This window comes from Pipra filicauda, unplaced genomic scaffold (genome assembly GCF_003945595.2).
Source record: "Pipra filicauda isolate LSUMZ 115617 unplaced genomic scaffold, ASM394559v2 scaffold165_size2600900_pilon, whole genome shotgun sequence".
Classification (NCBI taxonomy): domain Eukaryota; kingdom Metazoa; phylum Chordata; class Aves; order Passeriformes; family Pipridae; genus Pipra; species Pipra filicauda.
Window position 1 is genome coordinate 1,974,240 of NW_024104162.1, and position 26,422 is coordinate 2,000,661.

At 53.3% G+C, this 26,422-nt stretch overlaps 1 protein-coding gene across 2 annotated transcripts in view; it reads left to right on the forward strand.

The window, feature by feature from the left end:
• Nucleotides 1-26,422, forward strand: part of PLXNA1 (plexin A1) — a 119,486-nt gene that overhangs the window by 27,501 nt on the left and 65,563 nt on the right. For both annotated transcript variants that reach the window (XM_027714936.2, XM_027714937.2), the window contains exons 4-6: nucleotides 23,266-23,406; nucleotides 25,555-25,655; nucleotides 26,115-26,238. In XM_027714936.2, coding sequence (XP_027570737.1) covers nucleotides 23,266-23,406; nucleotides 25,555-25,655; nucleotides 26,115-26,238 — 366 coding nt within the window. The remainder of the gene's footprint in view (nucleotides 1-23,265; nucleotides 23,407-25,554; nucleotides 25,656-26,114; nucleotides 26,239-26,422) is intronic.

Here is a 26,422-nt window from a genome sequence, read left to right on the forward strand (position 1 = left end):
CCCTGCTCGCTAGCGTCGGGCTTTGTTGCGCCGCCCGGCTCTGAACAGGATGTCTCATTGTTGGAGGAAACAATTAGAAATTCATCGTGAACCGTTGGCCTCTGGGATCTGCCAGGGTGGCGAGGCCATGGCTGCAGGCAGCTGCCAGATTCGTCCTCGAGTGACTCCCGGAGGGGAATGTCACTGGGGTTCCTGCTCCTGCCTTGTGCAGGATGGATGGAGATGAATATTTCCAGGCTCTTGTCCCTCCAAGGGATGCTCAAGCGTGCACACACAGCCTTGGGGAAGCAGAGGAAGTGTCAGGAGGCTCCCTCCCCACCAAACCCTGCTCCCTCCACCCTCTATGCCCCCAGGCTTTTTGACTCACAAGCCATAACCCTCTTTTTTTTTCCCCCCTCCCCATCTGCTCTGCTCTCCGCACAAAGCCGGCAGGTGAGCGAGGAGGCCTGGGAGCCTGGCGCCCGGCCAGCCGGGAGGCAGCAGGAGCCAGCCCTGCTCCAACCTTCCCTGCCGAAAGCGCTGACGGTGCATGTCTCGCCTCTCCCTGGCGCCGGGCGCCCGCAGGCAGCGTGCCGCCTCACCCCATCCATCAGCCCGCCCCGGCTCCCGCGGAGCAGTTGGCACTAAGGTAGTGTTGCTGCTGGACTTTGCCGGTGTCAGGCAAGGTGACTTTTGGGGAACAGTATGTTGTGAAGGCTGGAGGAGGCTCGAGGATGAAGGTGGATCCCAAAGACCCCTTGTCTTCAAAACGGCTACCAGGTGTAAACCTGGCTTCTGTAATTGTCCCCGAAACGGGTTTGAGGGCAAAGCGCCTCTCGGCAGCCCCTCAAGACAGCTCAGTGCTGCCCTGCAGGGTGTGCTCAGGAGCTGGCGGGTCTGTGCCAGCCAAACACGGCAGCATCACCTTCATTGCTGGTTCCTGCAGACCATCCTATGCCCTGGCAGGGGCTGCTGCCCTGGAAGTAATGTGGAAATAGGGCTGGGAAAGGAAAAAGCCTGCGGGTTTCTGGCTGCGTGCCTTGTTGGTCCTGCCCCTGTTACTGTAGGGCTGTGTAAGGCATTGGTGGCTATGGCGTGGCAGTAGTGGGAGAGCAGGGTGGATGAGTGATGCTTTGGAGTCATTAGTGAGGATGCTGAGCCCCTGTAAACGTCTGGGTGAGAGTCACTGGGGGCTGACGTTAGGAAAAGGGGTGTGTGGGCTTGCTGGGGGCGTGCAATGCCAGCAGTGAGCACTGGGTTTTCCCTCTCGGCTGGTGGGGTTGGTTTGGTTGGTGAAGCGTGAAGCTGCTGAGCATTTTCTTCTGCATCTTTCTGCTGCTGAATGCAGGGCTGTGGCCCCTGTCTGTGACCTCTATTCTGCTGGGAAGAGCAGGAGCACGACTCTTGCTTTGGACTGTGCCTCCTGCTGGGGACCTCTGTGGTGGCCCCATGGGGATAGGGTAGGGGGAAAAGGCACCCCATTGAGATGGAAATGAGTTGGGAGGGCCCAGCTCTGTTGGATCCCTCCTGTTGGAGCCATTGTGCCTATTCACTGGCACAAACATTGACTAATTTTGGCTTTTCAGGTGGGAGAATGGCCCCTACATCCCACCAAAGGCAGCCAAGAAGGAGGATCAGGAAGGCAGCGGTTTGGGAGGCAGGGACTGTTGGTATGCCTGGTGGGAAGGGGCAGTGCTGGTGTCCTGCTTTGCCTTTGTGCAACCCCATTAACCCAGATTTAATGGTGCCTGAGGAATTTGCCCTCAGCCCCTGGAGGAGGGAAGATGTGTGTTTAGCAGGGGCTCAGTTACCTTCAGTATTGTCTGAGTCTCTGCATGTCCCAGCACTGCCTCGGGTAGAGACGTGACTGTGGGGAAGGTCAGACATCCCCATGGGCTGACCTGCCTGATTTCCCCCCCTGGACTGGGAGGAAAATCCATCATAAATCAAGAGTGAGGTGGAGGTGTGGTATGGCACTTGGGGATGCAGGATGTGGACTCCAGCTGCCCCTTAGTGGCTGGTGGAGCCTGTCATCAATCTCTGAGACTTTGATACACGGAGAGGTCGTTTGTCTCCAGGTCCAGGCGGGGATGGTGCTCAGCCCCAGATTGCTCAGAAGAACTGCTGTTTGGCCTCCGTTATCCCCTGCCCTTGTTAATTATGGGCTTTTCTGAAGTGGAGCAGGAGAATGGCAGTACCAGCTAATGCCAGGCTGGTACTGATGGGAAAGGCAGAAGGAAGGTGCCCTGTGGGGTCAGCGTTGTGGGGTGAAATAAGAGTGGAGGAGCTGGGCTGTGTGCTAGGTGGTGGTGAGGATGCAGACCCCTGGGATCACGTCCCTGTTTCTCCCCGGATGCTTTCCCTGCATGACCTGTGCTATACTAGAGTTGATCCTGGCACCTCCCTGCTCTTTGTGTACCCATGGACCAGCTGCCAGTACGAAACCTCCCTGTGGCAGTGAGAGCAATTGTCTACATGGGAAGCAAGTGGGAAAGTTTTATTTAATGGATGCTTAGTTCTTTTAATGCCATTTAGCAGCTGGAGAGAAGGAAGAGAGCCAGTGCTGTGTGACAAGCCGGCTCTCTGCAGACTAAGAATGATCTGAAGTAGTGGGGAGCATCCCTACAGTCTGGCAGAGAAAGGCAGGATGATGTGATAGCGCTTTAATTTGTCCACACTTTGTGCTCTTGAGGGCAGCATTGGTCGGTTGCTCTGTGCCGGGACAGATCTGGTGTGGCCAGGGTGCTCAGTGCAGGGATGCAAGGAGGGGTTGTGATGGTAGAGCAGGTGCTGGGGGAAGCATCTCCCTCCCTCCATAATCCCCATATGGGCAAAGGAAACAATGCTGGGCTGAAAAAAGCCAGTGTGGGTTTTATTAGCTACAACCCTAATGATGTATTTTGGATTGCTCTCCTGCGTGGATAAAAATTACCAGACCTTGAACAAAGGGGAAATAAAAAAGTCTCTCTGACCTTGAAGCTGTTCGTTCACTTGTCTTCATTTCATTCCCCTCGGCTGGGGATGCGGGTCAGTTTTGGGTGCTATTTATAGTCCGCTTCGCTTGGCGGTTTTCTTTACAAAGCGAAAGGTTGTCACCTTTGTTTCTGATACTGCAGAGAGGAGCTGCTCTAGGGAAAAGGCAGTATAAATGAGAAATTTCTCAGAGTGTTCCTGTATGCGGCAAAGCTTTGTAATCTTGAAAGATCAAAAAGCCCTGGACTGCCACCCCGAGCTACTTGTGCGGCGGAAACCAGGGTGTGTGGTGCTTGTAGGGGTATGGGATGATACTTTACTGTGCTGGCCAGTGGCTGCTGGGGCTCGTTGGCGCCTATATTTACTCCAAAACAGCAATGCTTTCCATTTCTGAACAGCTTGGCTCACTTCTCCACATCTGGCATGGTTGACTTTCGTTGAAACCACGCTTTAACTTAATTTTTCCCTTCTCCCACCCCCATGAAGGAAACCGTGGCTGTGTTTCCTATCTTCACTGGAGCCACATGTCCACAGAAGCCCCGTTGCTGAAGTGGCATTCCCTGCTTGCGCCTGCATCTCCTCCTCCAGCCCCTTCCTTGACAGACAGAACTCGTTGAAACAACAAATGTTGCCATAATTTAATTTTCAGGCAAACAATAGTCCGGGGACAATGTTAAATTCATGAAACTGGCTTAATGCGATGACATTTAATGAAGCAATTTGTGCGCTAGCGTGGCTGTGCGCAGCTCTGGAGTAGTGGGGATGCCACTCCACCCTGCCGGGCAGTCCCTCTTTGAGAAAGACTGGGAAAGGTTGATGCTCCAGGGTAAAGGAGGGGGCTTGTCCTGCTGCCCCTCCAGGCTGTGTGTGCTCTTGGAGTGCAGTTTTCCCATGCTGCTCCCTGATGCTGCTGCAGTGTGGGCTGAGAGCTGCTGGGTCCCAGCTCCATGGTTTGGCCCAAATGAGAATTGGGTTAATGAGAATGTTTTGGCGCAGGAGGGGCTGCTCACCCTCTGCAGCCTCTGCTTTCCCTGGACCTTTCCTCCTTTTGCCTGGAGCACTGGAAAGGTCCTTTTGTCCCCCCAGCCTCCTTAGTGGACCAGACTGAAGCCTCAAATGCTGTAGCACTCTATCTCACATGCAGGGCTGACTCTTCCCTCTGGGTCCACCCTGGGTTACAGTATCCACTGGGCTGTTAAGTGGGGCTGTTCCTTCCAGAGCAAGAGTTAGGAATGATGTTGCACTGGGAGAGCACAGGCTTGCTTTGGGAGGGTTACAGTTCATAGAACAGATGAGAAGAGGCAGTTTGGAGGGTGGAGAGCCTGGCTGCTTGCTCCAGGGGTGGATAGGATTTGTGCCATCCCACCAGCATCCCTTGGGCACCCTGGCACCAGTAATGTGTAGGCTTCTCTGTGTCCCAGGAGAGGCTTCCCCGCCGTTTCTTTCCCCTCCTTGATTGACAGCGCCCTGTAGATCTTAATTATGTGCCGGCATCCACTGAGCCAACCTGGTGCTGCTATAGCTGGAGGCTTAATGCTGGTAATGCTGCTTGCTGGGCTGGCAGCTCCTGAGGTAAGGGGTTTCCTTACCTTTCTAGGGACAACATTTAGTCCTTGCTGGATACAATGGAGCTCTGGAGCTGTGTGAGTGGGAGCTGGGGTAGTGGCAGGTGAAGGGATGATGTTAAAATGCGTGTGTGATTTTGCTGTGGCTGTTCTCTGGTGGAGCTCAGGGAGGAGGGAGTTGGAGACACATGGATACCATGTCCTTCAAGGACCCCTGGTCCTATTTCCCACCTTAAAGGAGACAGCATCCATGTCTCCAGCAGGGCTCTCCTCACCTGCAGAAGTCCTCCCTGTCCCTCTTCCCAATCCTCCCAGCAGCAACCCCTACCAAAACCTGAGCTCCACCAAACTCATGTCACTGGCAATGCTCTTCCCAACCAGGACTTAAAGCTAAATTTTTACTGGAAGATGCAGCAAAATCCTCTGAGGATGGATTTTGGGCTCAAGAGAGGTGCTCGTAGGCAAGCTTGAGGTCTGTAGAGCAGTTTGCAGTCTTGAAAGCAGTTCTGCTGGTCTTGGAGGCTGGGTCAGCACCTGGCTGTTCCCTGTTTCCCCTGGCTTTCTGCTTTCCATTAACAGTGGTCAAAAATTAATTGGGAGCTGCTGAACAAAATGCAACTGAAAAAAGTCATGGAGGGAAAATATGATGCAGTTTTGATGTGCATGTGTTTCTCTCTCTCTATATATATATATGTATGTATTTATTTTCCTTTAAAAGTTTCCAAAAACAGACCTGTGTCTTGGCCAGGGTGACTGCATCTGTAATTATCTATGGAAAGTGAGTGTCTTGACGAGGCTGGCACATATGCAGCCACGCAGAAATGCTCAGCATCCCTGGTGAGGATGTCGGGATGCAAGACCTTGGAGTCATCTGTACTGGCAAGCTTTAGTGGCAGAGGGAGTGGAGGAGCCTCTGTCCTGCTGGATGGAGTTGGGCTTACCACTGCCACACTTGGTTTCCTGGGGTAGGGTGATGCATGTGATGGTTCATATGAGAAATAAGCAAAGTCCTTTAAAAAGACTCAAAAACCTGAAAACTGCACCTCGCCCGTGTGGCCTGTGCCAGGTTATTCCCATCCTGGATGGGAACTTCCCAAATTGATTTCTTCGTTTGTTTCTCCAGGGTTTCTCCATGTTACTCTCCCTCTCTTTCTGGTCTGTTTATGAGCCTCAAGGGATCTTGTTTTTACGCTCAACGTCTAAAGTTAAAGACGTGTTTCTCTCTAGCAGGTGAGATGAACACTCTCTGTCTCAGCTGGGGGTTTCCTTCCTGCCTCCTCTTCTCCAGTCTGCCGGCGGGAAAGTGTGAGCCTGTGGCTGGAGCACATAACCTGGGAATGAGATTCCTGGGCTCTCCCAGGGGGATGAGTCAGCTTCAGTGCAGGATGTGTGAGCTTTGGCTTCTTCCTCCAAGGGCTCGTTGTTTTAAAAGAGGGCAAAAATTGCTACCTTCAGCCTGGGAATGGAGGAGCAGGGAACGAGGGGGGAAATGTGCTAGCTCAAGCTTCAAAGTGTGGTTGGCCTTGGTGACTAAGGGCACATATTAATCTGCTTCTTAATGTGGGATCCTTAAATCCCTTCTGGGATGGGAGCATCTCCACTCAACTCTGCTCTTCTTTCATTCCCCCCTTTCATGTACTGTCACACTTGTGTGAGTATCCTCACTGCTCTTCTCTGAAAGCCTTGGCTATAAACCCATCCCAAATCTCCAGGTTTATGATTTTTTGCCTGAGACTTGGCCCACTATGCATTTCTGAGTCGGTGCCAGAGGTGATACTGCATACCTGCAGACCCGGGGTGTTTTTGCAGCATCTAGTGAGCTCCAAGTCTCACCCTCAGTGTCCCTGCCGTGGGTGGCAGCTCTAGCTGGCCAAGGCTGTTGAGTCAAAACTGTTGTTTTTGACTCCCCTAACCTCCCTAATTCTGTTTGTGCTCCAAAGCAGGGAGAGAGAGCGAGCGAGCGTTTTTTTAAATAGCTTGCGAGTTTCTGGTGTTGTTTTTCATCAGGAAAATGATAGTCGTATAGAAGCAATTAATTGGAGGAAAAGTTTATGGTAATAAATGTCAAGAATGTTTCAAGGATGGTTTGGATGAAATACATTTTTTTTTTCAAACCTCCCAGCAAAAACAAAAACCTTGCCCTATTTTGAACCTTGCCAGGGAAACAACTACAAAACTTCAATTTTTTTTTTTTTATTTTTTTTTTGATGTGTGAGTGTGTAACGTTTAAGTGCTTTTTTCCCCTGTTCAGCCTGTGCTCCTTAAACAAAAGCATGTGTTTTCCTGGCGCGGCTCCCTCGAGGCAGCTCTGTTGGAGTGGAGGGCAGGGTCTGTGGAGGTGATGGCTGCACAAGTCCAGGCAAGTCCTGGTTTTTGGCAGGAGCTGGAGTTCTCTCTTTTTCCGGGGCGGGGGTGGACTGTGGTCAGTTCCCTTCTCCTGCCTGTGTCCCTTTCTCCTCTGTGCCTTCTGTGGGTGGTGATGCCTGCAGCCAAAAGGAGGAGCAAGCTCGAGGCATGCGTGGAATACTTTGATATCCTGGGGCAGAAGGTGATAAAGGAAAGAATTAAAGCTTCAGAGTGATGTTAGAGCCTTGGCTGCCTCTCCCCGAGCAGCCATCGCCTGCGGCTTTGTGGGCTGTTGGTAACCCTGCCGTGCCTCTTGCTCCCTAGAGCTTGGGGAGGTTGGCATGAAAACAATGACATTTTATAGGGGAGATGATTTCCTAGTGGGGATGTCAGTTTCTGTGCATGGTCTGAAATGTCCCTGGGGTGCTGTGGCTGTGTGAATCTGCCAGGGAGCTCTCCTCACCCCAGAGCGGCCGAACCCTGCTGTGTGCTGCCTTCCCGCCGCAGCCGTACCTTTGGCCCCAGCTGTGGGGCTCAGCACTGGTGTGTTTTTCATAAAGGCTCTTAATCACATACAGGATGTTTCTGTTTGTTCAAGCAATGAAATCACACAAACAACCCACCCCCAGTTTGGCTTTCGCAGAGCATCAGCTGCTCGACCCAAGTCCTCAGCAGAGCTGGAGCAATCCTCCCCTCTCCTCCTCCAGCTCTCGACCCAGCAGTGCGGCAAGAGCATGCCTTTCATGTTGTGGACATGCCCTGGAAAGCTGCCCAGCACTGGGGATGGGATTAGATTAGGGTTGGGAGCTGGGGCTGACTCATTGCTGGGGCTTGTGCTTGGCCGAGCCAGTGACAGCGTCTCGCGGGAGCTGGGAGGCTGGGAGACCTCAAGCTGGGGCCAGCCCTGAATTCTGGAGGTTGGGTTGCAGGCAGGCTCCCTGCAAGCTGCAGTGCCCCCTCAGACCCTCTCCTAAGAGAAGCACGGTTGTTTTTTGGAGAGGTGGGTTGCAGGCGTCATCTTGCTCCTGGGCACTGGGATTGTGTGTTTTTGCATTACCCCAAGCACTCAGTCCCAAATGGGGACATTGCAAACCTGCCACTTTCGCTTTGGGCTTTGTCCTTCGTGGTATTGAGCAGAAGGAGAACAGGAATGTGTCAGGATGGATTGAAATAAAAAAACCACCCTGACTTTTCTCACTCCTGTTGCGTGCATTGGTCCCATGGCTGCCGTTTCCATGGCAAAGCAGCGGGCCCGTAACCCAGCCCGCCCCGTGCTCCTCGTAGTTTGGAGGAGCAAAAATCCTCGGAGACGACAAGAATAATTTAACGAGCCATTAACAAGAGTGGGGGAAAACACCGGAGGAGCTGGATCGGGGTCGGGGTGGGGGCGCAGGGAGGCAGGGCTGGCTTTTGGCAGGGAGCAGGTCACGTTGGCAGCCTGCTCGCCTCGCCTTCGATGTGTTGTGAAGTTTTGGAGGTTGCTTGAAAAGTGTCTGGGGAGCGGTGGCGAGCCAAGCGGGCCGCGGGCCAGCTCGCAGCTAAACATGTTGTTGTGTAAAATTGCAGTCAATTAATTTAAGACCTGCCAATTTCAACTGCAAAGCGCTAGGAGGTTCTGTCAAGTTTTCAATGGGATAAAAAGGGGGAAGGGGGGGATTAGTTTTCAGCACTTGGAAGGGCAAATAGTGATCCTCTGCCCAAGCCTGCAAAGCACCTCCTCCTCTCTGCTTCTTTTGCTGGTGGTAAACTCAGCTGCCAGTGGTGTTAAAAGTTCTTCTGGTGTGTGGTGTCAGGGATGAGATGGCTTAAGAATGACACCCAGAGCCTGATGAGGTGCTGATGACCATTTAAGGGCTTGGGGAGGCACTGGCTGTGGGGGGATGACCCACTCCCCTTTGCCTTTGCAATACTCTTCCATAGCTCTGTGGTGAGCATCCCCTTTCTGGCATTCCCAAGGTGGTCTTCCCCAAACTTATCCAGTCTTACAAGACTGCAGATCCTTGGCATGTTGGGCAGTGCACTGACTGTCTGGAATAGCGAGGGAGCTGGAAAATGCTCGGGGCAGACCCAAGAGATACCCTGTTGTCCCCTGCTTGCAGCCCTAGTGGTCAGAGCTGTCACTCATGATGAGTTGCATAGGCTGGGACTCACCATGCAAAAAGACAACCTGCCCTGGAGAGCTGACAGCCAAGTGGGACACAGTGCCTGAACCCCAAAAAGGCTTGTCCCTCCTTTTTATGGTGGCAGTGACGTGGTGCTGCTCTGCACAGAGCCCCTCTTGGCGCCCCTGGTAAGGGGACTCTGGCTGGAAACTGGGCTGGTGTTTCACTCTGGTTACGGCAACCTTCATTGGAAATGTGTTTCCTGGGTTCTGGAGAGCATGTGTTTGTATGTGCATCTGCAAGCTGTCTTTTTCTTGGCTTTTTTTTCCTTTCCTTTTCTTGTTATTTTTTTCTTGTTTTACAGCTTAGTGAAACTTCTGAGAAAGTGCAGCTCTGCTGTGAGTAAGAGTCATGAGACTGGTGGGGCGAGTCAGCTTCAGCTGTTCCCCTTGGGCTGCCGAGGGCTGAGCTCCTTCTTGGGGCTGCTTGAGCTGGACACTTGTGCCTCTCTGACCATGCCTCAGCTTCTCCCTCTCCTTAACCCAGCTTACTTTTCCATCTCTAAAAACACTGTAGCCTAGATTTGCATGCGTCTGTGAGAGTGTGTGTGTGTGTGTGTGTGTGTGTGTGTCCTTTCTGTGGTCTCATCTCTGGGCTTTTGCTGTCACCTCTACCATCACGGCTCTGTGTCCTCAGGACACCCTCTCCAACCACTGTTGCTTTCTATTTTGTCACCAAAGGGTGCAAATCTGCATCTCCCAGATTCCTGGGGCTCTGAATCAGCTGTGTATCCCGCCACGTCCAGGGGTTTGTGCTTATGTGTGCAAGGACTTTGCTCAGCACTTGTGTGTGTGTGATGGAGCTGCTGCATGTCCCTGCAGGGCTGCAGACTGGCTGCTCCTTGTTGCTGGCAGGAGAAGGGATTTGGAGGCAGGTCCCTCTAGAGCCAGGCTCTGCCGCGTAGGCACTGCTGTCTGCGGACTTCCCCAGAATATATTAAGCGTAATTTCCTCCTGCTTTGCAGGAAGCTTGTTAATATTTCACTGGGGCATGGGGGCAGCCTGCAAAGCCCGTGCTTCAAAGGAGGGCAGCTTTCAGCAGCTCTGGGGTTAGCTTTTGGTGTTTCCAGCTCCTGCTATAACTCGTTCTGTGGTTTCGAAAATAGGTAAAAAAAAATAGCAACCACCCAGCAGTGGAAAAAGCCCAGGCAAAGCCCACCTTTGCATGTTCCTGCCTTGCTGAGCTGGGTTGTGGCTCTACTGTTTGCTCCACTCTACTCTTCCTGCACTGACATTTGGGGAAAAAATTGTAAATTCGCTATAGTTAAGGGAAAAGGACTGTCTGGATGCTTTGTGAGCCTACTTGGGTTTGAAATGGCTGGAAGGGGAGCAGTGCAGCCTGGCTGTGCCCTACTGCTGACAGCATGGCACTTAGACAGGGCTTGCAGGTGGGCTGAAAAGGGTTTCCCTTCCCAGAGAGGAGCTTTTTGGGAATGACTTTTGGGGAATTACTTTTGCCTGGTCCTGGACTCCACAAATCGGAGCAGGATTGGCCCTCCAGGAGCAATAACAGAAGAATTACTGCATTGCATGGGCGTCTTTATGTGTTTTTTAAACTGTGCCTCCTAATTATAAATAATGACTGTGATATGAGATATGATTATGATGGATGGTGATTCTGTATTCCGTGTGCATTAGCAGCTTTAACCTTGCCGGGGTAATTATGTCTCATTTCAAATTCTGATACTATTTATTTGAGGTAGGGGACTGGGAATTTAATTTTTACTGCTTTGTCTTTTAGTATTATTATTATTTGAAAAGGATACCTTTGCAAAATTGTTTTTTAATCATTCCCTCCAGTTGGCAGCACCAGTTCATTAATATTTTCAGTGCCCATGTGGGGCTGTTTTGCAAATGTTTGTAAAGGTAGATGTTTTGGGGGAATGTGAAGCTGAGGGCTGATGTATAGGAGAGGAGCTTTTCCTTCAAGATGCTGGTGTGCACCCTGCTGGCTTCAGTCTTTGCAAGGCAGTTACCTTTGGCCTTTGGCACTGGATGCTGCTGCTGCTGCTGACCCATGTGCCTCTGCCATCCTGGACTCCCTCCTTGCACGAGGTGTCTGGAGGTTCAGGAAGGGCTGAACCATTGTCTTGCCCACCCCTCTCACTGTCTTTGATGGCACATTTAATTAAAAACCACATCAACCCGAAGATTGTGCACGTGGTCCTTAATCAGTTTGAAGTCTCTGTGAGAATAAAGTAATTATACTACTCGTTTGGTTACAGTAATTAAAACTTTAATTAACGTCATTTCCCACCCCTTGGCCTCCCTTTACATATACTCAGGCATGTGATGGGTGCCTGCCAGGGTTGCATTTCAGGATAAAGCTCCTTATCCAGGGACTGTGTGCCTGTCCCATCTCTACTCCCTCCAGCACTGGGCCAGTGACCCTTGCCCGGCATTCTCCAGGCTGCTCAGTGCCATGTGGGAGCAGCTCCTTGGCTACGGTGCTGGCAAGTCCTGGTGGGTAGCAGCTCCACTTGAGATCCCCTGGAAGCAGTGGGAATGGTGGGAAGGGTGGTAGGTGTTCCTTAAAGATCTTCTGAGAACTTGGTTTTGAATGTGGCATGTGGTTTGGTCTTAGCAAGAGCTGGGCTTTCAGAGAGCAACCCTGCATTCCCAGGAGTAATTCATTAAGGAGTTAGCTGGGATTTTAATTTTCCATTGCATGGACCTGCAAGAGCTGAGATCATAAGGATTTATTGCTGAGTGCTATCACAGCTGGAAAGCTCAGGGTAGGGTCCAGCACCCCTGCACCCTAATTTATACCCCTGGGTGAGCCCTGCCATCAGTGATGGGCTCAGTGTTGGCCAGTGGGACCCTGTGCTCCCTGACAGCCTTCAGCAGGGATTGCTGCTTGCAGAAGGGATTGCTGCCTGCAGAAGCAGGGCAGGGAGTTCTGCATCGGTGCCAAAGGAAATCCATGCCGTGTAAAACCTGAGCTCTTAAATATCTTGAGCAGCATCCTTAGGGAAAGCAATCTCTGTATTTAAATCTTCTCAATCTCTCCTTCGAAATTGCTCCAGTGTGCAGACTGAAAAGCCTAATTTCCATCCTGGTTTTGAACAGAGAACCCACTGCAGAGAAGTGATTTTCTTCACTCTGAGTTCTGCATGGGGGGGAGTCACGGCCCCATAGCTTTCTGCTGGCTTTGTGAAGACATGGAGGAGGCTGTAGTGTAACCAGGGATGTGGCTTTCCAGGTTGGAAATGGTGTAGGAGGGCCAGGTTTAGGGTGTGGGAATGAAACCTTAAAATATGAATGAAAGGTAAGAACAGGGAATTTAGCAAGCACATCAAGAGCTCAAGGTGGAGTGAGCGAGAGGGCCTAAGTCAATTGAAAGCAAAATATTTGCAGGCACTCTGGTGTGCTCAGCACGAAGCCAAGCTCAGATGGCTGTTATTGTAGGTATCACTGGCCATGGAATGTTGGAGGATTTCTTCTTTAATCTTGAAAGTGCTTGTGTTTCGAGCAAGGACTGTTTCATGAGGAAAGGTGGAACCTGGAGTTTTGATCATGGCGTGTCGATAGTGGAGTTGTTGATCTAAAGAAGTAAAAAAAAAAAGGAAAGGAAAGAAAGGTGTGACCATAACTTTCTACCTTCTCCTGATGTCATGGGTTACATTCCTATGAAGTACATCGTGTGATGTATGATCTTGTCATTGAATCTGTAAGAAATTCTGGCTGCCCGGTCCCGCTGACTGTTGGGTGTTATTATTTAATGTCACTGTGCCCTGCATATTTAGACCCTGCTCATTTATTGCTTATCAGCTTTTCCTGGGCAGTCTGGTGTGATTTGACCATGGAGACAAAACACTAGAAGAGCCCAGAACTGCAGTAACAAGAGGCCTGATTGGTAGAAAGGGATTAAAGCTGGTGTCAAACAGGTGAAGCCGAATCCCCTTTGTGCAGTCAGTGTTGTCCTTCTCCCTGGGTGGAGGTGAGCAGGCAGTGAATTTCATTCCTGTTATACCGCTCTTGCTGCAATATGTTGCTGCAGCAAATGGCTTTTGGTTCTCATGCTGTGGAAATAGTAGCTGGTGCACTTATGTGGCTGGAGCTGAATGAATGGGGAGCTGCTGAGGTGGGGATGCAGAAAGCATTGGATTCTGATGGATGGGTAAATTCAGGCACAAGCCATGATGCCCTGCACAGGCAGCCACCCTGAAACAGGGGCTTGACTGGTGCTGAATCTGAGTGTGGGGCTGCTGGGGTGGACACTGGGGTGGGAGGGGACCTGATCAGGGAGAGTACCCTGAAACAGTTTCCCTCTTGGGGTATGTCCCTCCACAGCCCTCCTCTCTGTTCAGTGGCTTTTCCTGCCACTGGCTCCGCTGTTTGCAAGACCGACAGCCCCTGCCTAGTCCTCAGGCAGCTCCTCTCTCACTGCTGTGTTGTTTAGGGACCAGGAAGGAAACAGCTATTTTCCTGGAGCCAAGAGGGGAGGAAGGATCCAGCTGATCTCCAGCTGTGTTGCAGCCCTGGGAGCTCACACTTCCTCCCTGCTGTGTCCCTGGTGACGCCCTGATACCTCCTCCCTGCCTTTTTCCCCTGTAATGGGGAGGGTCCCTATTGCTGCTGGCAGGCAGCAAGGCTTTGAGCCCCTGGCCATGGTTCCATGCCCCCAGTAGCCAGAAGTGTGAGGGTGGTGGGACAAGCCTTTGGCATTCACATCGGGGTTATTTTGGTCTGGTTGCATGGGCAAGAATCTTAGTGAGGCTCAGGAAAGAGGATTTATGCTGCCCTGTAGAGCTGAGCAACATCATTAAGAGGTAAATAAGTGATGCTTGGGATTTGCAGGAGAAATATCAACTTCTAAGCTGTGGAGAGGCTAGGGATGGCAGCTCTGGGTCTGCACTGCTTGCTGGATGGGGTGATGGGCTGTGTGTTAGGGGAACCAGTAGCCAACGGTTCAGGCTGGTCCCTGTGGGACAGAAGGATGTGATCTCCTTGGTGGAGCCAGTGCCTTGGCAGTGGAGAATATGGGTTTTGTCTGGAAAACTCAGTATTGAGTCCTTCAGGTGAGAGCTGCCTTCCCAGGGCCTTCTCTGGTTTAGATATTAACTCACCCCAGGCTGGTCACGTGCAGTCTGAGTCCTGTGGGAGCCGGGAGAGTGACACATTACCCTGGCTTCATTCATGCCGTTCATGCCTGGGGCCTGCTGGGACACTTGGGATGCCTACAGTAATTAATGAACGAGGGAAAAAATAATCTGGTATTTCTGTGATGTGCTTTGCCCTTCATTGCTATCACCCAGGGCGTTATTTTTACATAAAGAGAAACGGTGGGATGCAGTGAGAAGATCCCCATTGCATTTTGCTCTGCTTTTTCTGCCCTTACGTTCTGTTTTGCAAGGCTAAAATTCCTTGCCTGTCCATTACAGGGCTCTCCTACCTCCACAGCTCTGTCCTTTCTTCTCAAGGCTTGAGAAAAAGAGCAGCACCCTCTTGCCTGCATGTGTTCCTCTCCCTCAAGTGGGACATTTCTGTGGTGGGATGGGGTGCTGAGATTTCGCTGGACATTTGTGCTGGAATGGGCACAGTCAGGTGCAGGCTCTATGCTGCTGAAGGAGTAGTTTTGAGGGGCTCTGTCGCTCCCACCCCAAGGAACTGATGTCCTGGCAGTTCCTGTGCTGCTCCCAGGGACACCCTGGAACTCCAGTCGGTTCTCTTTCGCCTTGGAGGTAAAGTCCTTCCATTGCATGCAGAGTGTGCAGCGTCAGTGGCTCTGTGCACGCTCTGTGCAGAGGTTAAGTTGCATCACTGTTGCTTGGCTGACAGTCAGCAAAGACCAAGGACTGCCACCCTGCCGGGCCATGGCATCACATGGAGGGGTCCCTGGGGTCCCCTGTCCTCTGCCTGCCCTCCTCTGTGCCACTCAGCAGCTGCAGCACCTCCCGCCCGGTCCCCACAGCCCCCGGGCAGCGGCTGCCCATTGATTTGCTTGTCGGGTCCCCCTCTGACCGCCTCAGCCCTGAGTGATGCTGATTGGGAAATAATTGCAATAATAATAGAGATATTTTGCTCCTGAGTGACTAGACGATATGAACTGGGCTCTGAGCCAAGAGGGTTTTGAAGGGCAAAGCTGAGAAATCAATGGCTCGAGACTGCTGGAGCAGCCGTGGGGCTGGGGGCTGGGGGGGCGATGGGACCTGGGGCTTTACTGGGGAGAGAAGTGGGGCAAATGCCTTAACCCATCCCACCTCGTGTGGCTCCCAGGGAATAGGGTGACTGTAATTCCTCCTACCACTTTGTTATATCCATCAGTTCCTTCTGCACCTGTGTTTGACTCTGTCAAAGGTGCTCCTCCTATGCAGTACGCTGGCACTCGCTCCCTCTTTCCAGCAGTTCAGTTTTGGTACAAAAGAATGGAAAGGATTTTTCTGACAGCATCTTAATTCTGTCAGAATTGCTGGAACAGGGTATTGGGCTGTACTTCCTGTCCTGCTGATGGAGCAGTGGTGGCAGACCTGGTGAGGAGAGATTTTGGAAGGTTTGTAGACGGTGGGTGAGGAACTGGTCAGTCCTGTGCTGTGCCATGCTGTGCTGTGTGGGCTGGTGCTGGTTTGGCTGGCTCTGCTTAGCCCACTTGGCTTAGGGGAGCATCACTCGTGTGGGTGGCTGAACAAGAGGAAAAGATGGAAATGAGTTTAAATGAAAGAAAAAGGTGGTTGAGGAGTTTTGGGGAAGGTGGTGCTGTTTTTTGGGAGCCTGCTGGGCAGGGTTACCCCACTGCCTCCCTCTCTCTTCTTCTTTTCCTAAGGCAAACCCCAACACCTTCACCCAATTCCCACCCCACCTGCCTGGAAAGATGCAGTGAGTGCATCTGTCCTCAGCCCACGTGGCCAAGCTCAGGATACTGCCTGGGGATGGCACACCAGCAGTAACGTGTGCTTTGAAACCGGCTGTGAACCAGTGTCACGTCTGCCAGGGTTGGCTGGCATTTGTTGCTGTTAAGAGCATTGATTTAAATTAAGTATCTCCTTGTTTTTTGCTTTATTATACCAAAATGATTAAAGTCCCAATATTCTCTGACTCAGGGCGATGTCGGGCCCAGGACAAAAGCCTTGCTTGTATTTATCTTTACCAAGTGAATGGGTTTCATTGAATGCAAACTGGGCAGCTCACCTTGCTCATTGGCAGGTTAGTGATGAGGCAGGAGCATCCCAACCCTGTGTGAAGGGCCAGTGAAACCTTCTCCTGGTGGGAGAGGAGGCCAGGAGGACAGGACCTGGCTCTGCTGGGTTTGAGCAGCCAGCAGCTGCCTGCCTGTCTGGTAGGAGGCATGTGTCTGATCCTGGTACATTCCTGCACAGGCAGCTGGTGGGGTGGCAGAGAGAGTGGCCAGCCAGCCAGCTGGGGGGAACAGGGGTGCTGGCTGCCAGCCTGCCCTGCATAGCTGGGATATTTCTGTGGGGCCCATCCTGTTGCCAGTTCCAGGAGAGAGTCCTTGTGAGATGCATCCCCAAAGCCCTGCCCATGGCCCTGCTGCCAGCTGCCTGTACCCTTCCTCTGGGTGTCTGGCTCCTGCCCTGTGGCACAGAGCAGCTGTAGGGTGAGCCCTGGTAAAGCGTGGTGCAGGCAACCCCAGTGATGATTTCCTTGTTATCTGAGCAAAACTGGAGGTGAATCCTTATCCCCCTGGACATTGAAGTTTGGTAACGATACAGTGGGAAGGAGCAGGAGCCACTGCCTTCTCCTGCGTGCTCTTGACCCCTGGCATACCAGTGCCCTCCTCTCCAACAGTACCCAGCTCCCTGTCCCCACCAGGTGTGCCCACTGGACAGATGATGCCATGGCCCCACAGCTGCTCCTGGCCCTGCCTGTTACTGCACCTTCCTCGGTATGGGGGAAAAGAGGAGTGTGTGTCCCCCCAGAGCAGCTGACCCAGGAATTTCATTTAAACCCTTTGCCTTCTTTGGAAACTGGAGAGAGACGTGTGGGTGGCAGCTGCTGGTCCTGGGGGATGGCTAGCAGGGGAAGGCACGTGGAAGGACAGCTGGTGTCCCTATCCCTACAATGCTTGGGATGAGCCCAGGCTGTGTGCCAGGAGGGGCTGTGCAGGCTGACACTTTAGGGGAGTCACTTTCCCCACCAGCCCCACTGACTGGACACAGGTGATACCTTTTCCAGCTGTAGGCTTGTCAGTGTGGTGCTGTGTGACACTTCGTGGCAGCTGTCACCTCTGCCCTGGGCCCTCTGTTGCCTCTTGGAGGTGGCCCCATGGTTTGGGGGGTGAGCTCTCCCAGGACCTGCTCTTTTTCTGGTTTCATTTGCCCTATGCCTTTTGGGTGGATGGTGCCAAAATCAAAGCAGAATGTTGGGGGCATTAGCATGGCCTCACTCTTATGGAGAGGGGATGCACACTCACTGATTTGGGTGTGGGAGCCTGGGACTTCAGTGGTGCCTCAGCCGTGAGCAGCAGTGGCATGGGGAAGGGAAGGTTTCAGTTCTGGGGCTGGACTCTGCCCTCCACCCTCGTCAAAGCTTTTTCCTCCTCCCAGCTCAGGGATGTGCTGTGGAGCTGGACAAAGGTGGGACAGGGACCTCGTTCCAGCATCGTCTCCTTGCAGCCTTGTCTTGTCCCTGCCTGCTCAATCTCTGTCCCCAGTGGACATCCCTGGGGCTGGGGAACTCTCTGCTTTCCCCAGTGCATGTTGAGAGGGAAGAGGGGAGGCTTTGAAATGCACTCCCGTAAATAAGCCTTTCTTTCACGCTGCCCGTCGGCACCGTGCGAGCCCCGTGGAACTGGAAAGGGTCCCCGTGAAAAGGCTGCCGAGTGTGTTTCAGGCAGATAAGTCCCTGCCTTTGAAGTGTGGCAGGCGGGCAAAAGCGCCCTCCTCTTGTAGCTGCTGCCAGCCGCTGCGAATTAATCACAGCCCTGCACAGATAAGAGTACAAAGCCTGGCTGAGCACTTCTCCTGCCCAGAGGAGGGGTCTGCGGGGGACCGCCTGGGACTCAGGATGGGGGCTTGAGAGCCTGGAGGTGAGGAGATGTTACACGTGGGTGGGAGAGCCTGTGGCTGCAAGGCAGTGAAGAGCCCCCTCTTCCTGGTGGTGGGCTTAGGAGGTGTCCCCTGTGGTGAGATGGGGTCTCTTGAGGACCTTCTCTATGTGCCTCCAAGCACGTGGTTTTGGTCCTGCAGGGAGCCAGTGGCCCACCCCAGCAACTCCCAGACCCCAGCCAGACGTCTGCTGGCACATGTGAAATCCAAAAGCAGCCTTGGCATGTCTGCAGCTGCCTTCCCTCTCCGGCTGTGTGCTTTCTCCCTCTCCACCTGGTGTCCCTGGCCGAGGGTGAGCTGTAAAGCCCTGTCATCCACTGCCGTCCTCCTCTGGACCCGCTGCCAGTGCTGGGTGGCTGCCAGGTCATGGCTGCTGCCTGTCTTTCCAAAAATGGGCCCTGGGGAGGTGTTCCTCTCCGCCTTGTGCCCGTTGCTGGTGGCCATAAGGATGTTGGGAGGTTTGCCCTATGGCAGTTTGGACAGTGGTTATGGCAGTAGGGAGGTGCCTCCTTACCTGGACAAGCCTCAAGGGTGTCTTTCCCAGGGGAGAAGCATCCTGCAGTGGAAGGAACTATTTTTTTAGTGAGGCGAGTGCTCTCTTCCTCCTAAACCTTGTATGGGATGGCAACTCCTTTCTCCAGCCCAGACAAGACCATGCCCAGGAACCTTCTCCGTATCTCCTGGTAGAGGACTTTGCATCTGCCCAGCTGGGGCATGCTGTGCACGGTCACTTGGTACATCAGGGTCCCTGAGAGCTGGGGTGTTGCAGCCCATCCTTTCCCTCATCATTCCTTTGCCAGGGTTCTCAGCTTATGGGGGTCCAGGTCCTAAACCTTCCCTCTTCAGTTGTGCTGGGTTCTCACCCTGTGGGGTGGGCTCCCTGCTTGGGCAAGGAAGGTGTGCACATGGGTTTCTGGCAGAGCAGCCCCTGGGCTTGCTTTGAGATGAATCACCCGAGCAGGGTGTTTATAATTTCATGCCTCTGGTCTTCTCAACGTACTTGCCAAGGCAGCAACCCCACAAGTCGACCCTCACTCCTGCTCCTCTGCCTTGGTTCAGCCCTGGGATCCAGCTGCCCCCTGGGGCTCCTGCAGCTCCTGGCAGGAGGCAGTGCTGCCAAGCTGGTGCCTGAAGCCAGCCCGAGGCAGGCAGGAGCGAGGGCAGGAATCCTGAGCAAGAAATTAGTGTGAGTAATTATTAGTATTGAGTAATTATATCAGCGTCAGGATGAGGAGAAAGGTTAATATGTTTATTTATTTATTTATTTATGGTAAATGTCTTTTCCCCCGAGTGGGAAGGCAGGCAGGGTGGGCAGGAAGGAGTGTATTTCCGAGGGGGGCTGCTCTGATTAAATTGCATCTTCTCCCCCTTCCCCTGCCCCCAGCTACCCTGTGGCTGCAGGGAAGGGGAGGAAAGTGGTCCCTCACGGTGTCTGTAGGAGATGGGAGGCACCTTGTGCATCCCTTGTGCTGCTCTGCCATGTTATAATCCAAGCAACCCATCCTCTTCCTGCCAGCCAGGATGGGTAAATTCATGTTGGGCTAATCCCGCTGAAAAGGCCCTGACACTTGGGTTCCCACCTCTTGTCTGCATGGCATGGGTACTGTGGGCAGTTAGGTCCTGCTTGGCGTGGGATAATGCTGGGGTCTATCTGCTGTAGATGGAGTGGCATTCCTCAGGAGCCAGGATTGGGACTAGCAGCATTTAACATCTTTGTTGGTGACATGGACAGTGGGATTGAGTGCACCCTCAGCAAGTTTGTTGATGACCTCGAGCTGTGTGTCGTGGTTGATATGCTGGAGGGAAGGAATGCCATCCAGAGGGACCTTGACAGGCCTGAGAGGGGGCCTGTGTGAACTTCATGAAATTCAACAAGACCCAAGTGCAAGGTCCGGCACCTGGGTCAGAGCAATCCCAAGCACAAACATAGGCTGGGCAGAGAATGGATCTAGAGCAGCCCTGCAGAGAAGGGCTTGGGGGTGTTGGTTGACAAGATGTCAGTGTGCACTCGCAGCCCAGAAAGCCAACCATGTCCCGGGCTGCATCAAAAGCAGAGTGGCCAGCAGATTGAGGCAGGGGATTCTGCCCCTCTGCTTTTGTAAGAGACCCAACCTGCAGTGCTGTGTCCAGCTCTTGGGCCCCCAACATAAGAAGTGATGGAGTGAGTGTTGGAGTGAGTCCAGAGGAGGCTGTGAAGATGCTCAGAGGGCTGGAGCACCTCTGCTATAGAGACAGGCTGAGAGAGTTGGGGTTTTTCACCCGGAGAGAAGAGAAAGCTCTGGGGAGATCTTAGAGTACCTTCGCGTCCCTAGAGGGGCTCCAAGAGAGCCAGAGAGGGACTTTTGACAAGGGCATGGAGTGATAGAACAAGGGGTGATGGCTTTAAACTGAAAGAGGGCAAATTTAGATTAGGTATTAGGAAGAAATTCTTCACTATGGAAGTGGTGAGTCACTGGCACAGGTTGCTCAAGGGAGCTGTGGGGATGCCCCATCCCTGGGAATATTCAAGGCCAGGTTGGATGGGGCTTGGAGCAATCTGGTATAGTGGAATCAGGTAATTGGAACATGGGGGTTGGAACTAGATGATCTCTAAGCTTCCTTCCACCCAAACTATTCTATGATTTCATCATGCTATGGAGGAGCATCAGGATGTGTTTCCTGACCATGAGCTAACTCAGAATCTCCTTCTGTGCCCTGCACTTTGGCAAACCAGAAAACAACTTGATTACCAGGTCTTCCAAATTTCATTTTCCTGAATCCCAAACTCACCTACAGAGTATCCTTAGCAGGGGGAGAGGTGCTAGAGAGAAGGGTTCTTGTGTGTGCACGGCTCCCCCCCAGAGCATCCTGACGTGTGTCAGGCTGGGCTTCAGCCCCATTTGACTACTGAGAGTATTTTTAGGTTCTTCCTGGAGCCTCAAATTAACTGGAAGTGCTTCATGTCTGTTGTTTTTTTAATACATCTCTTTCTCTTTCCCAGCACTGCGCAGTGCAATAATGTAATGGGGAAATTACCCCGCTAGTTAAAAATTACTGCCAGTGCGACATCCAGCCATAGATCTATTTTAGAACCAGGGTAAAACTCCATCGATTATTCTGTGCCGCAACTGCGGCCCATAAAAGGATTGGAAAGGTGTGTTTGTCACATTGCCATAGCGAGGTGGGGAGATGCTGCCTTGCTAGGGAGGGGAGGATATTCCCTGTTACCCTCCCCTGGAGAGCTGGCTTGGACAGGACTTTGTAGGGGACAAGCTGAGAGCTGAGAGGGGAGCAACCTATGAGATGTGGGGAGGCAGGGTTGGGCTCTGGGGGTGATGCTGGGTACTACTGAGCAAGGGACACCGCAGGGCAGGTGTGCCACATGTCCCTGTACTACAGGTGTCAGGGGCTTGACCTCCTCTGATGTTTAGAGTAGGAACAAACATGGACCTGGGCAACAAGATACCCCTGCACAAAGGGCAGACAGAGGCTTTAGGGGCCTCTGGATTCCCCAGCATACAATGGTACCAAGTGTGGGGGTGATGGGGAGCAGAGTCTGTGCAGGGGTAGTAGCAAAGGATGCTGTGAAGTCAGATGAGTACTAGGACCATTCTGGGTTGTGACAAAGGCTCTTCAGTCCTGTGCAGGGATGTACAGGGGGTTTTTGGCTGTACTGTGGGCTCCCAAGAATTAGCCTGGCCCTGCAAGCCCGGTCGCCACATCCCCGGGGAGAGGGCGGCCCCTTTGCTCACTGCTATGCAGGACTCATCTCTCTCTGGTTGCTCAGGGGTCTCTTTCTTAATTAAATACATTTGTTTTGTAAAACTGCCTAAAAATAATCCGGGGCTGGTGCATGCAGGAGGCTGGCAGTGAATCAAAGGCGCCGCTCTAATTAAACGGACCGGTTTGTTTGTGAGCCGCATACATTTCCATGCTAATCAGCTGCACACCGGGATCCTGCTTTCCCGACCCGTATCCTCCTGATTGGGAACTGTGCAAATGCTGGCAACAATTTATTGCAGAAGAGAGACGAGGTGGCTGGGATGCTGGAGTGGCTGCTGTGGGGGTGCAAGGCTGTACTGGGCCGTGGGAGCGGGTGCAATGACCAGGGCAGGGCTGTGGGATACACTTGGGGGGGTTCTTCAAAGCAATGGATATGCCCCTCTGCTGTGGGAGGATCCTGAGTCCTGCAGATGGAGGTGCTGGACCAGGTCCCTGTGTGTGCCAGCAGCAGCACGTAGCTGATCTTGAGCAGAGTTTGTGCTGTCTCTCTGGGCACGATGCTTCGCTGCCTGCTACTGGGCTTTTTGCAGAATGTGCTGCTGGCATGATTCCCATCCCATCCCATCCCATAGGAGCAGACCAGACCCCCTGAGCCGTTTCTCTGGCACTGCCTCCCTTGAGGCTGCCCTGTGCTAGGGGACAGCCCTAATCTGGGGGTATCACAATCGATGGCATGAGCAGGAAGTATCTGCGGCTTGCAGAGGTGGCAATCAGGTTATGTCAAGTAGCAGAACTGAGTGCAGAGCACACACCCCTGTGTGGTGTGTGCCTCCAGCCCCGTGGTGCCTCCTGATGTGGTTATCGCTGGTACAGCCAGGAACTGGTGTACTTAGGAAGAGCTTTAACGTAATTGTGAACCATAAGGGGATTAAATCCTTCGCTGTGTTCCTGCTCAGGGAACAAAGGCTCTTTCTGAACCTCTATTGACCCCAAACTTCCTTGAGACCTTCTTGACTTCCCCGGTCACGAGCCCAAGTGTTTTCCCTGATGGATGGGGAGATGCAAGCCCTGCCTGCGTGCGCTGCAGCGTCCTGCCTGTGATGTGCAAGCTGCTTTTGGCACTGCTCTGGCAAAATGAGGTTTGATGCTTTGCTGCAAGCTGGGGGCTCATCTGCTCCATGCTACAAGTTGGAGGGGCTTTGGGGCTGAGCAGCAGTGGGGGAACAGGGCAGCATGTAGAAGGGTGCAGCGTGAGAACCAGGGACTGTGGCCTCGCTCCCTGGAGGGAGATGAATGCCATCAGCATGAATGCGATGCAAATGCACCAGACAAATGCAGTAAAGGGAAGAAGACATTGCAGTTTGCTCTTCTGGAAAGGGTTGGGACGTTTGCAGAACGGCAGGGGTGTGGCATGGCCACGCTGGTGTGGGACGGCAGGCAGCATCCCTAGTGGGGCACGTTCCATATCCCACATCCTGGGTGGGGGCTGAGGTGCCTGTGGGATCATGCTCACCCCTCCTTGCTCTTCCCACAGATCCTGGTGGACTTGCCAGCTGAGAGGAAGCACCAAGCTCTGCAGTACGAGAATGTTGTGGCCCATGAGGGCAGCTCCATCCTGCGAGACCTGGTGCTGAGCCCTGACCGCCAGCACATCTACGCCATGACTGAGAAACAGGTAAGAGCCCCCTCTGCTCTCCTGACTTAGCAGCTCACACTGCAGCTCCAGCCTGCAGTCCTGTGTGCTGGGAAGCCTTTTGGGGAGCTCCCTGATGGGGTCTATCCTTTACTTCCTGGGACTGGGGATGCCTAGAGACCCTGGGACAGCTCCTTCCTACTCCTGTCTGCAGGGACTGGGGATCCCAGGGACAGCTCCTCCCTGCTCCTCTCTGCAGAAACACTGTCCCAAGGCATTAATTGTTAGCAGCAGCTGCTTGAAATTCCCACGGTCCCTGGGGACAAGGGTTTCCTGACCCTTCCCTTTCTGCAAGGCCATAATCCTCCTCCCTGTTCTGCCATCCCCTCCTGAGCAAGAGTTTTATAGGCTAGCAGATCCTTGCTCTGAACGACCTTTTCTCCTCTGGAGCAGTTGCTTTTGCACGACAGGGCAGAGGGGACATGGGCTGGTGCAAACCCAGACCCCTGGTGTGCACCCCTTGGTCCCTGCCTCTGCTTGTGCTGAGCCAACTGGAGGTACAGACCTAATTTGGATCTGGTGCTGCCATCCTGGCAGCACGATCTGGGCTCATGATAGGAAGTTTTGGTTGTCTTTGTGGGCATTTGCTTGATTCACGACCTGTGGGAGAGCTGCTGGTGTGAGTTCATCTGTTGGTGGGATGCATTGGAGGGGGTGATGCAGGTTCATGCCACTATGGTGGCACCATGTGGTACCAATGGGGACACATGCCATGCCTGGTGGGGTGACACAAGGTGGCTGTGCTGGGACATGGTGTGCCTGTGCCTCGCAGCACCTCAGCTCCTCTGCCTAACCAGAGGTGTGTGCAGAGTGGGACTGCCAGGAGAGCTTGGAGTATAACAGCCTCCTGGCTGCTAGCCTGGGGGCTTGGGAGGGGGAAGGATGCTGGAGCAGGGACATGGGTTTGTCTAGACAGCCCTGTGGGGACAGCAGAGCCCTTTCCTCGTTCGTCCCAGTGCCTATCTCTGGTTTCTGCTCTGCTGCTGGAAGCATGTGGCTTTCCAGATGGGGCAGAAACTGCATTTTGGCTCCTCCATGCCACTGTCCTGGGCTGTGTTTCCATCGCTGGTTGTGTGTCTGTCCCAGGGCTGACTCAGCTAAGCCACCCCTCTGCGGGGGAGATGGTGGAGAAGTGGATGCCGAGGGGGCAGTTATTCTGACCTAGACTGGGGGTCTTGACCTGGACTGGGAATCTCCCCCAGGGGCCACCACAGTTGCTGGGAGCTGGCACTTGTCTGTGTAGGGTCTGCCTGAAAGGGACCCGCTGCCAATGCCGTTGTCACCACTTGCCTGAAGGAATGCCAGGGACAAACAAAAGGGAACACTACAGATATCCTCATCTGTATGCACCCCAGGGGGACTGGCTGGTCGGCTATCTCAGTCCTGTAGACATCACACTGAGCCTGTGTCCTGCTGGGCTGTGAGGAGGGAGAACACCCCAGGTTTAGCCTTCAGGAGAGAAGTTTGCAAATTTTAATTAACAAGAGAGTCCTGCCCCGTGGGAGCAGTGGGGAAACTGAGGCACAAGTGTGGTGAGCACGGGCAGCTGCTCGGTGCTGCCGGCTCCTCGCAGCAGGCGAACAGGCAGCTCCCTGCACCCCCTCCCTGTCACCCCTCTTCTCCTCCCCTCTCCTTAATAAAGCCCACTCTCTTCCCTACTACGCTTGGTGTTATCAGAGTGCTGGTGGAAAGTAATTAAATGAACAGTTGTAACAGAGCTCGAAGGGCTTGGAGAATGAGGGGATTTTAATCAAATCTGGAGGAGCAATTAATAAAGAACTGGTAACCCTTTCGGAGCAGGGCTGCAGCAGCCGTGGGGTGCCCGACTGACACTGGGAGCCGGTGTGGGGCTGAGCCTGCACAACCCACTCCCAAACCCTGCAAAGATGCAACGATGAAAGGAGCTTTGTTGGGGTAAAAGCATCTCTGGGGTGGATGTGTTGCCTACAAATGTACTGCCTGGGCCTGGGAGAGGAGGGGGCGATGGTGAGGGGCTCAGCCTGCTCGCTGCTCCTGCCTCCTGCTAATGGGCCAGGGTGAGTCTGTGCTGGGTGTCTATGGTATCAAGGTGTGGGCACAGCAGAGAAACACTCAGCCTGTCCCCCTTCACTCTGTGCCTGTCCCCTGCAGGTGACGCGTGTGCCAGTGGAGAGCTGTGAGCAGTATGAGAGCTGCGAGCTGTGCCTGGGCTCCCGGGACCCCCACTGTGGCTGGTGTGTCCTCCACAACATGTAAGTACCACAGGATTGTCCCTGGGGCCATGCCAGCAACCTACAGTTGGTAAAATGTGTCCATCCCCACTGATGGTCTCTTTGGGGACATCCCCCCCAAGCTTTGTCCCCAAAATGTGGAGGGGTGGAGTGGTCCAAGGGGCCTGTCATCCCCTCCCGCAGTGCCCAGGCTGTGCTTATGAGCATCCATGCACGGTGAAGCTGCTGACAGGGCCTACTAATCCTGCCTATGGGCTCCTGGGTTCGGCATCCTTGTGCCAGTAAGAAAAACTGAATATAAAACACCCCCAGAAGTCCCATGGGAGAGCAGAGCTCCAGTATAGGCCTCGGGCACCCAAGATCCCTACCTTGATATCATCTCTGTGTCGAACAGTCTGTGTGCTGTGGTGTCAGCTCAAAGCCATGCAGGACCCCCTGGGGGATTCTGCTCCTCACCGTTGTGCTTTCATCCCCCTGCAGATGCTCACGCAAGGACCGGTGCGAGCGGGCGGACGAGCCCCAGCGCTTCGCCTCCGACCTGCGGCAGTGCGTCCAGCTCACCGTGCAGCCCAAGAACATCTCGGTCACCATGTCAGAGGTCCCGGTAAGACACCTCTGCTCCCCTCAGATTCCCCCCCCCAGACACCTCCTGACCCTCTGGAGGCAGTGGCTGGGGAGACGACAATTAAAAATAAGTAATGACTATGTGACAAGCAGGGAGAAAGGGGAAGAGGGGTCTGAGACAAATAAAACATAGCGAAGTGCAGGGCATTGATGAGGGCTGGCCA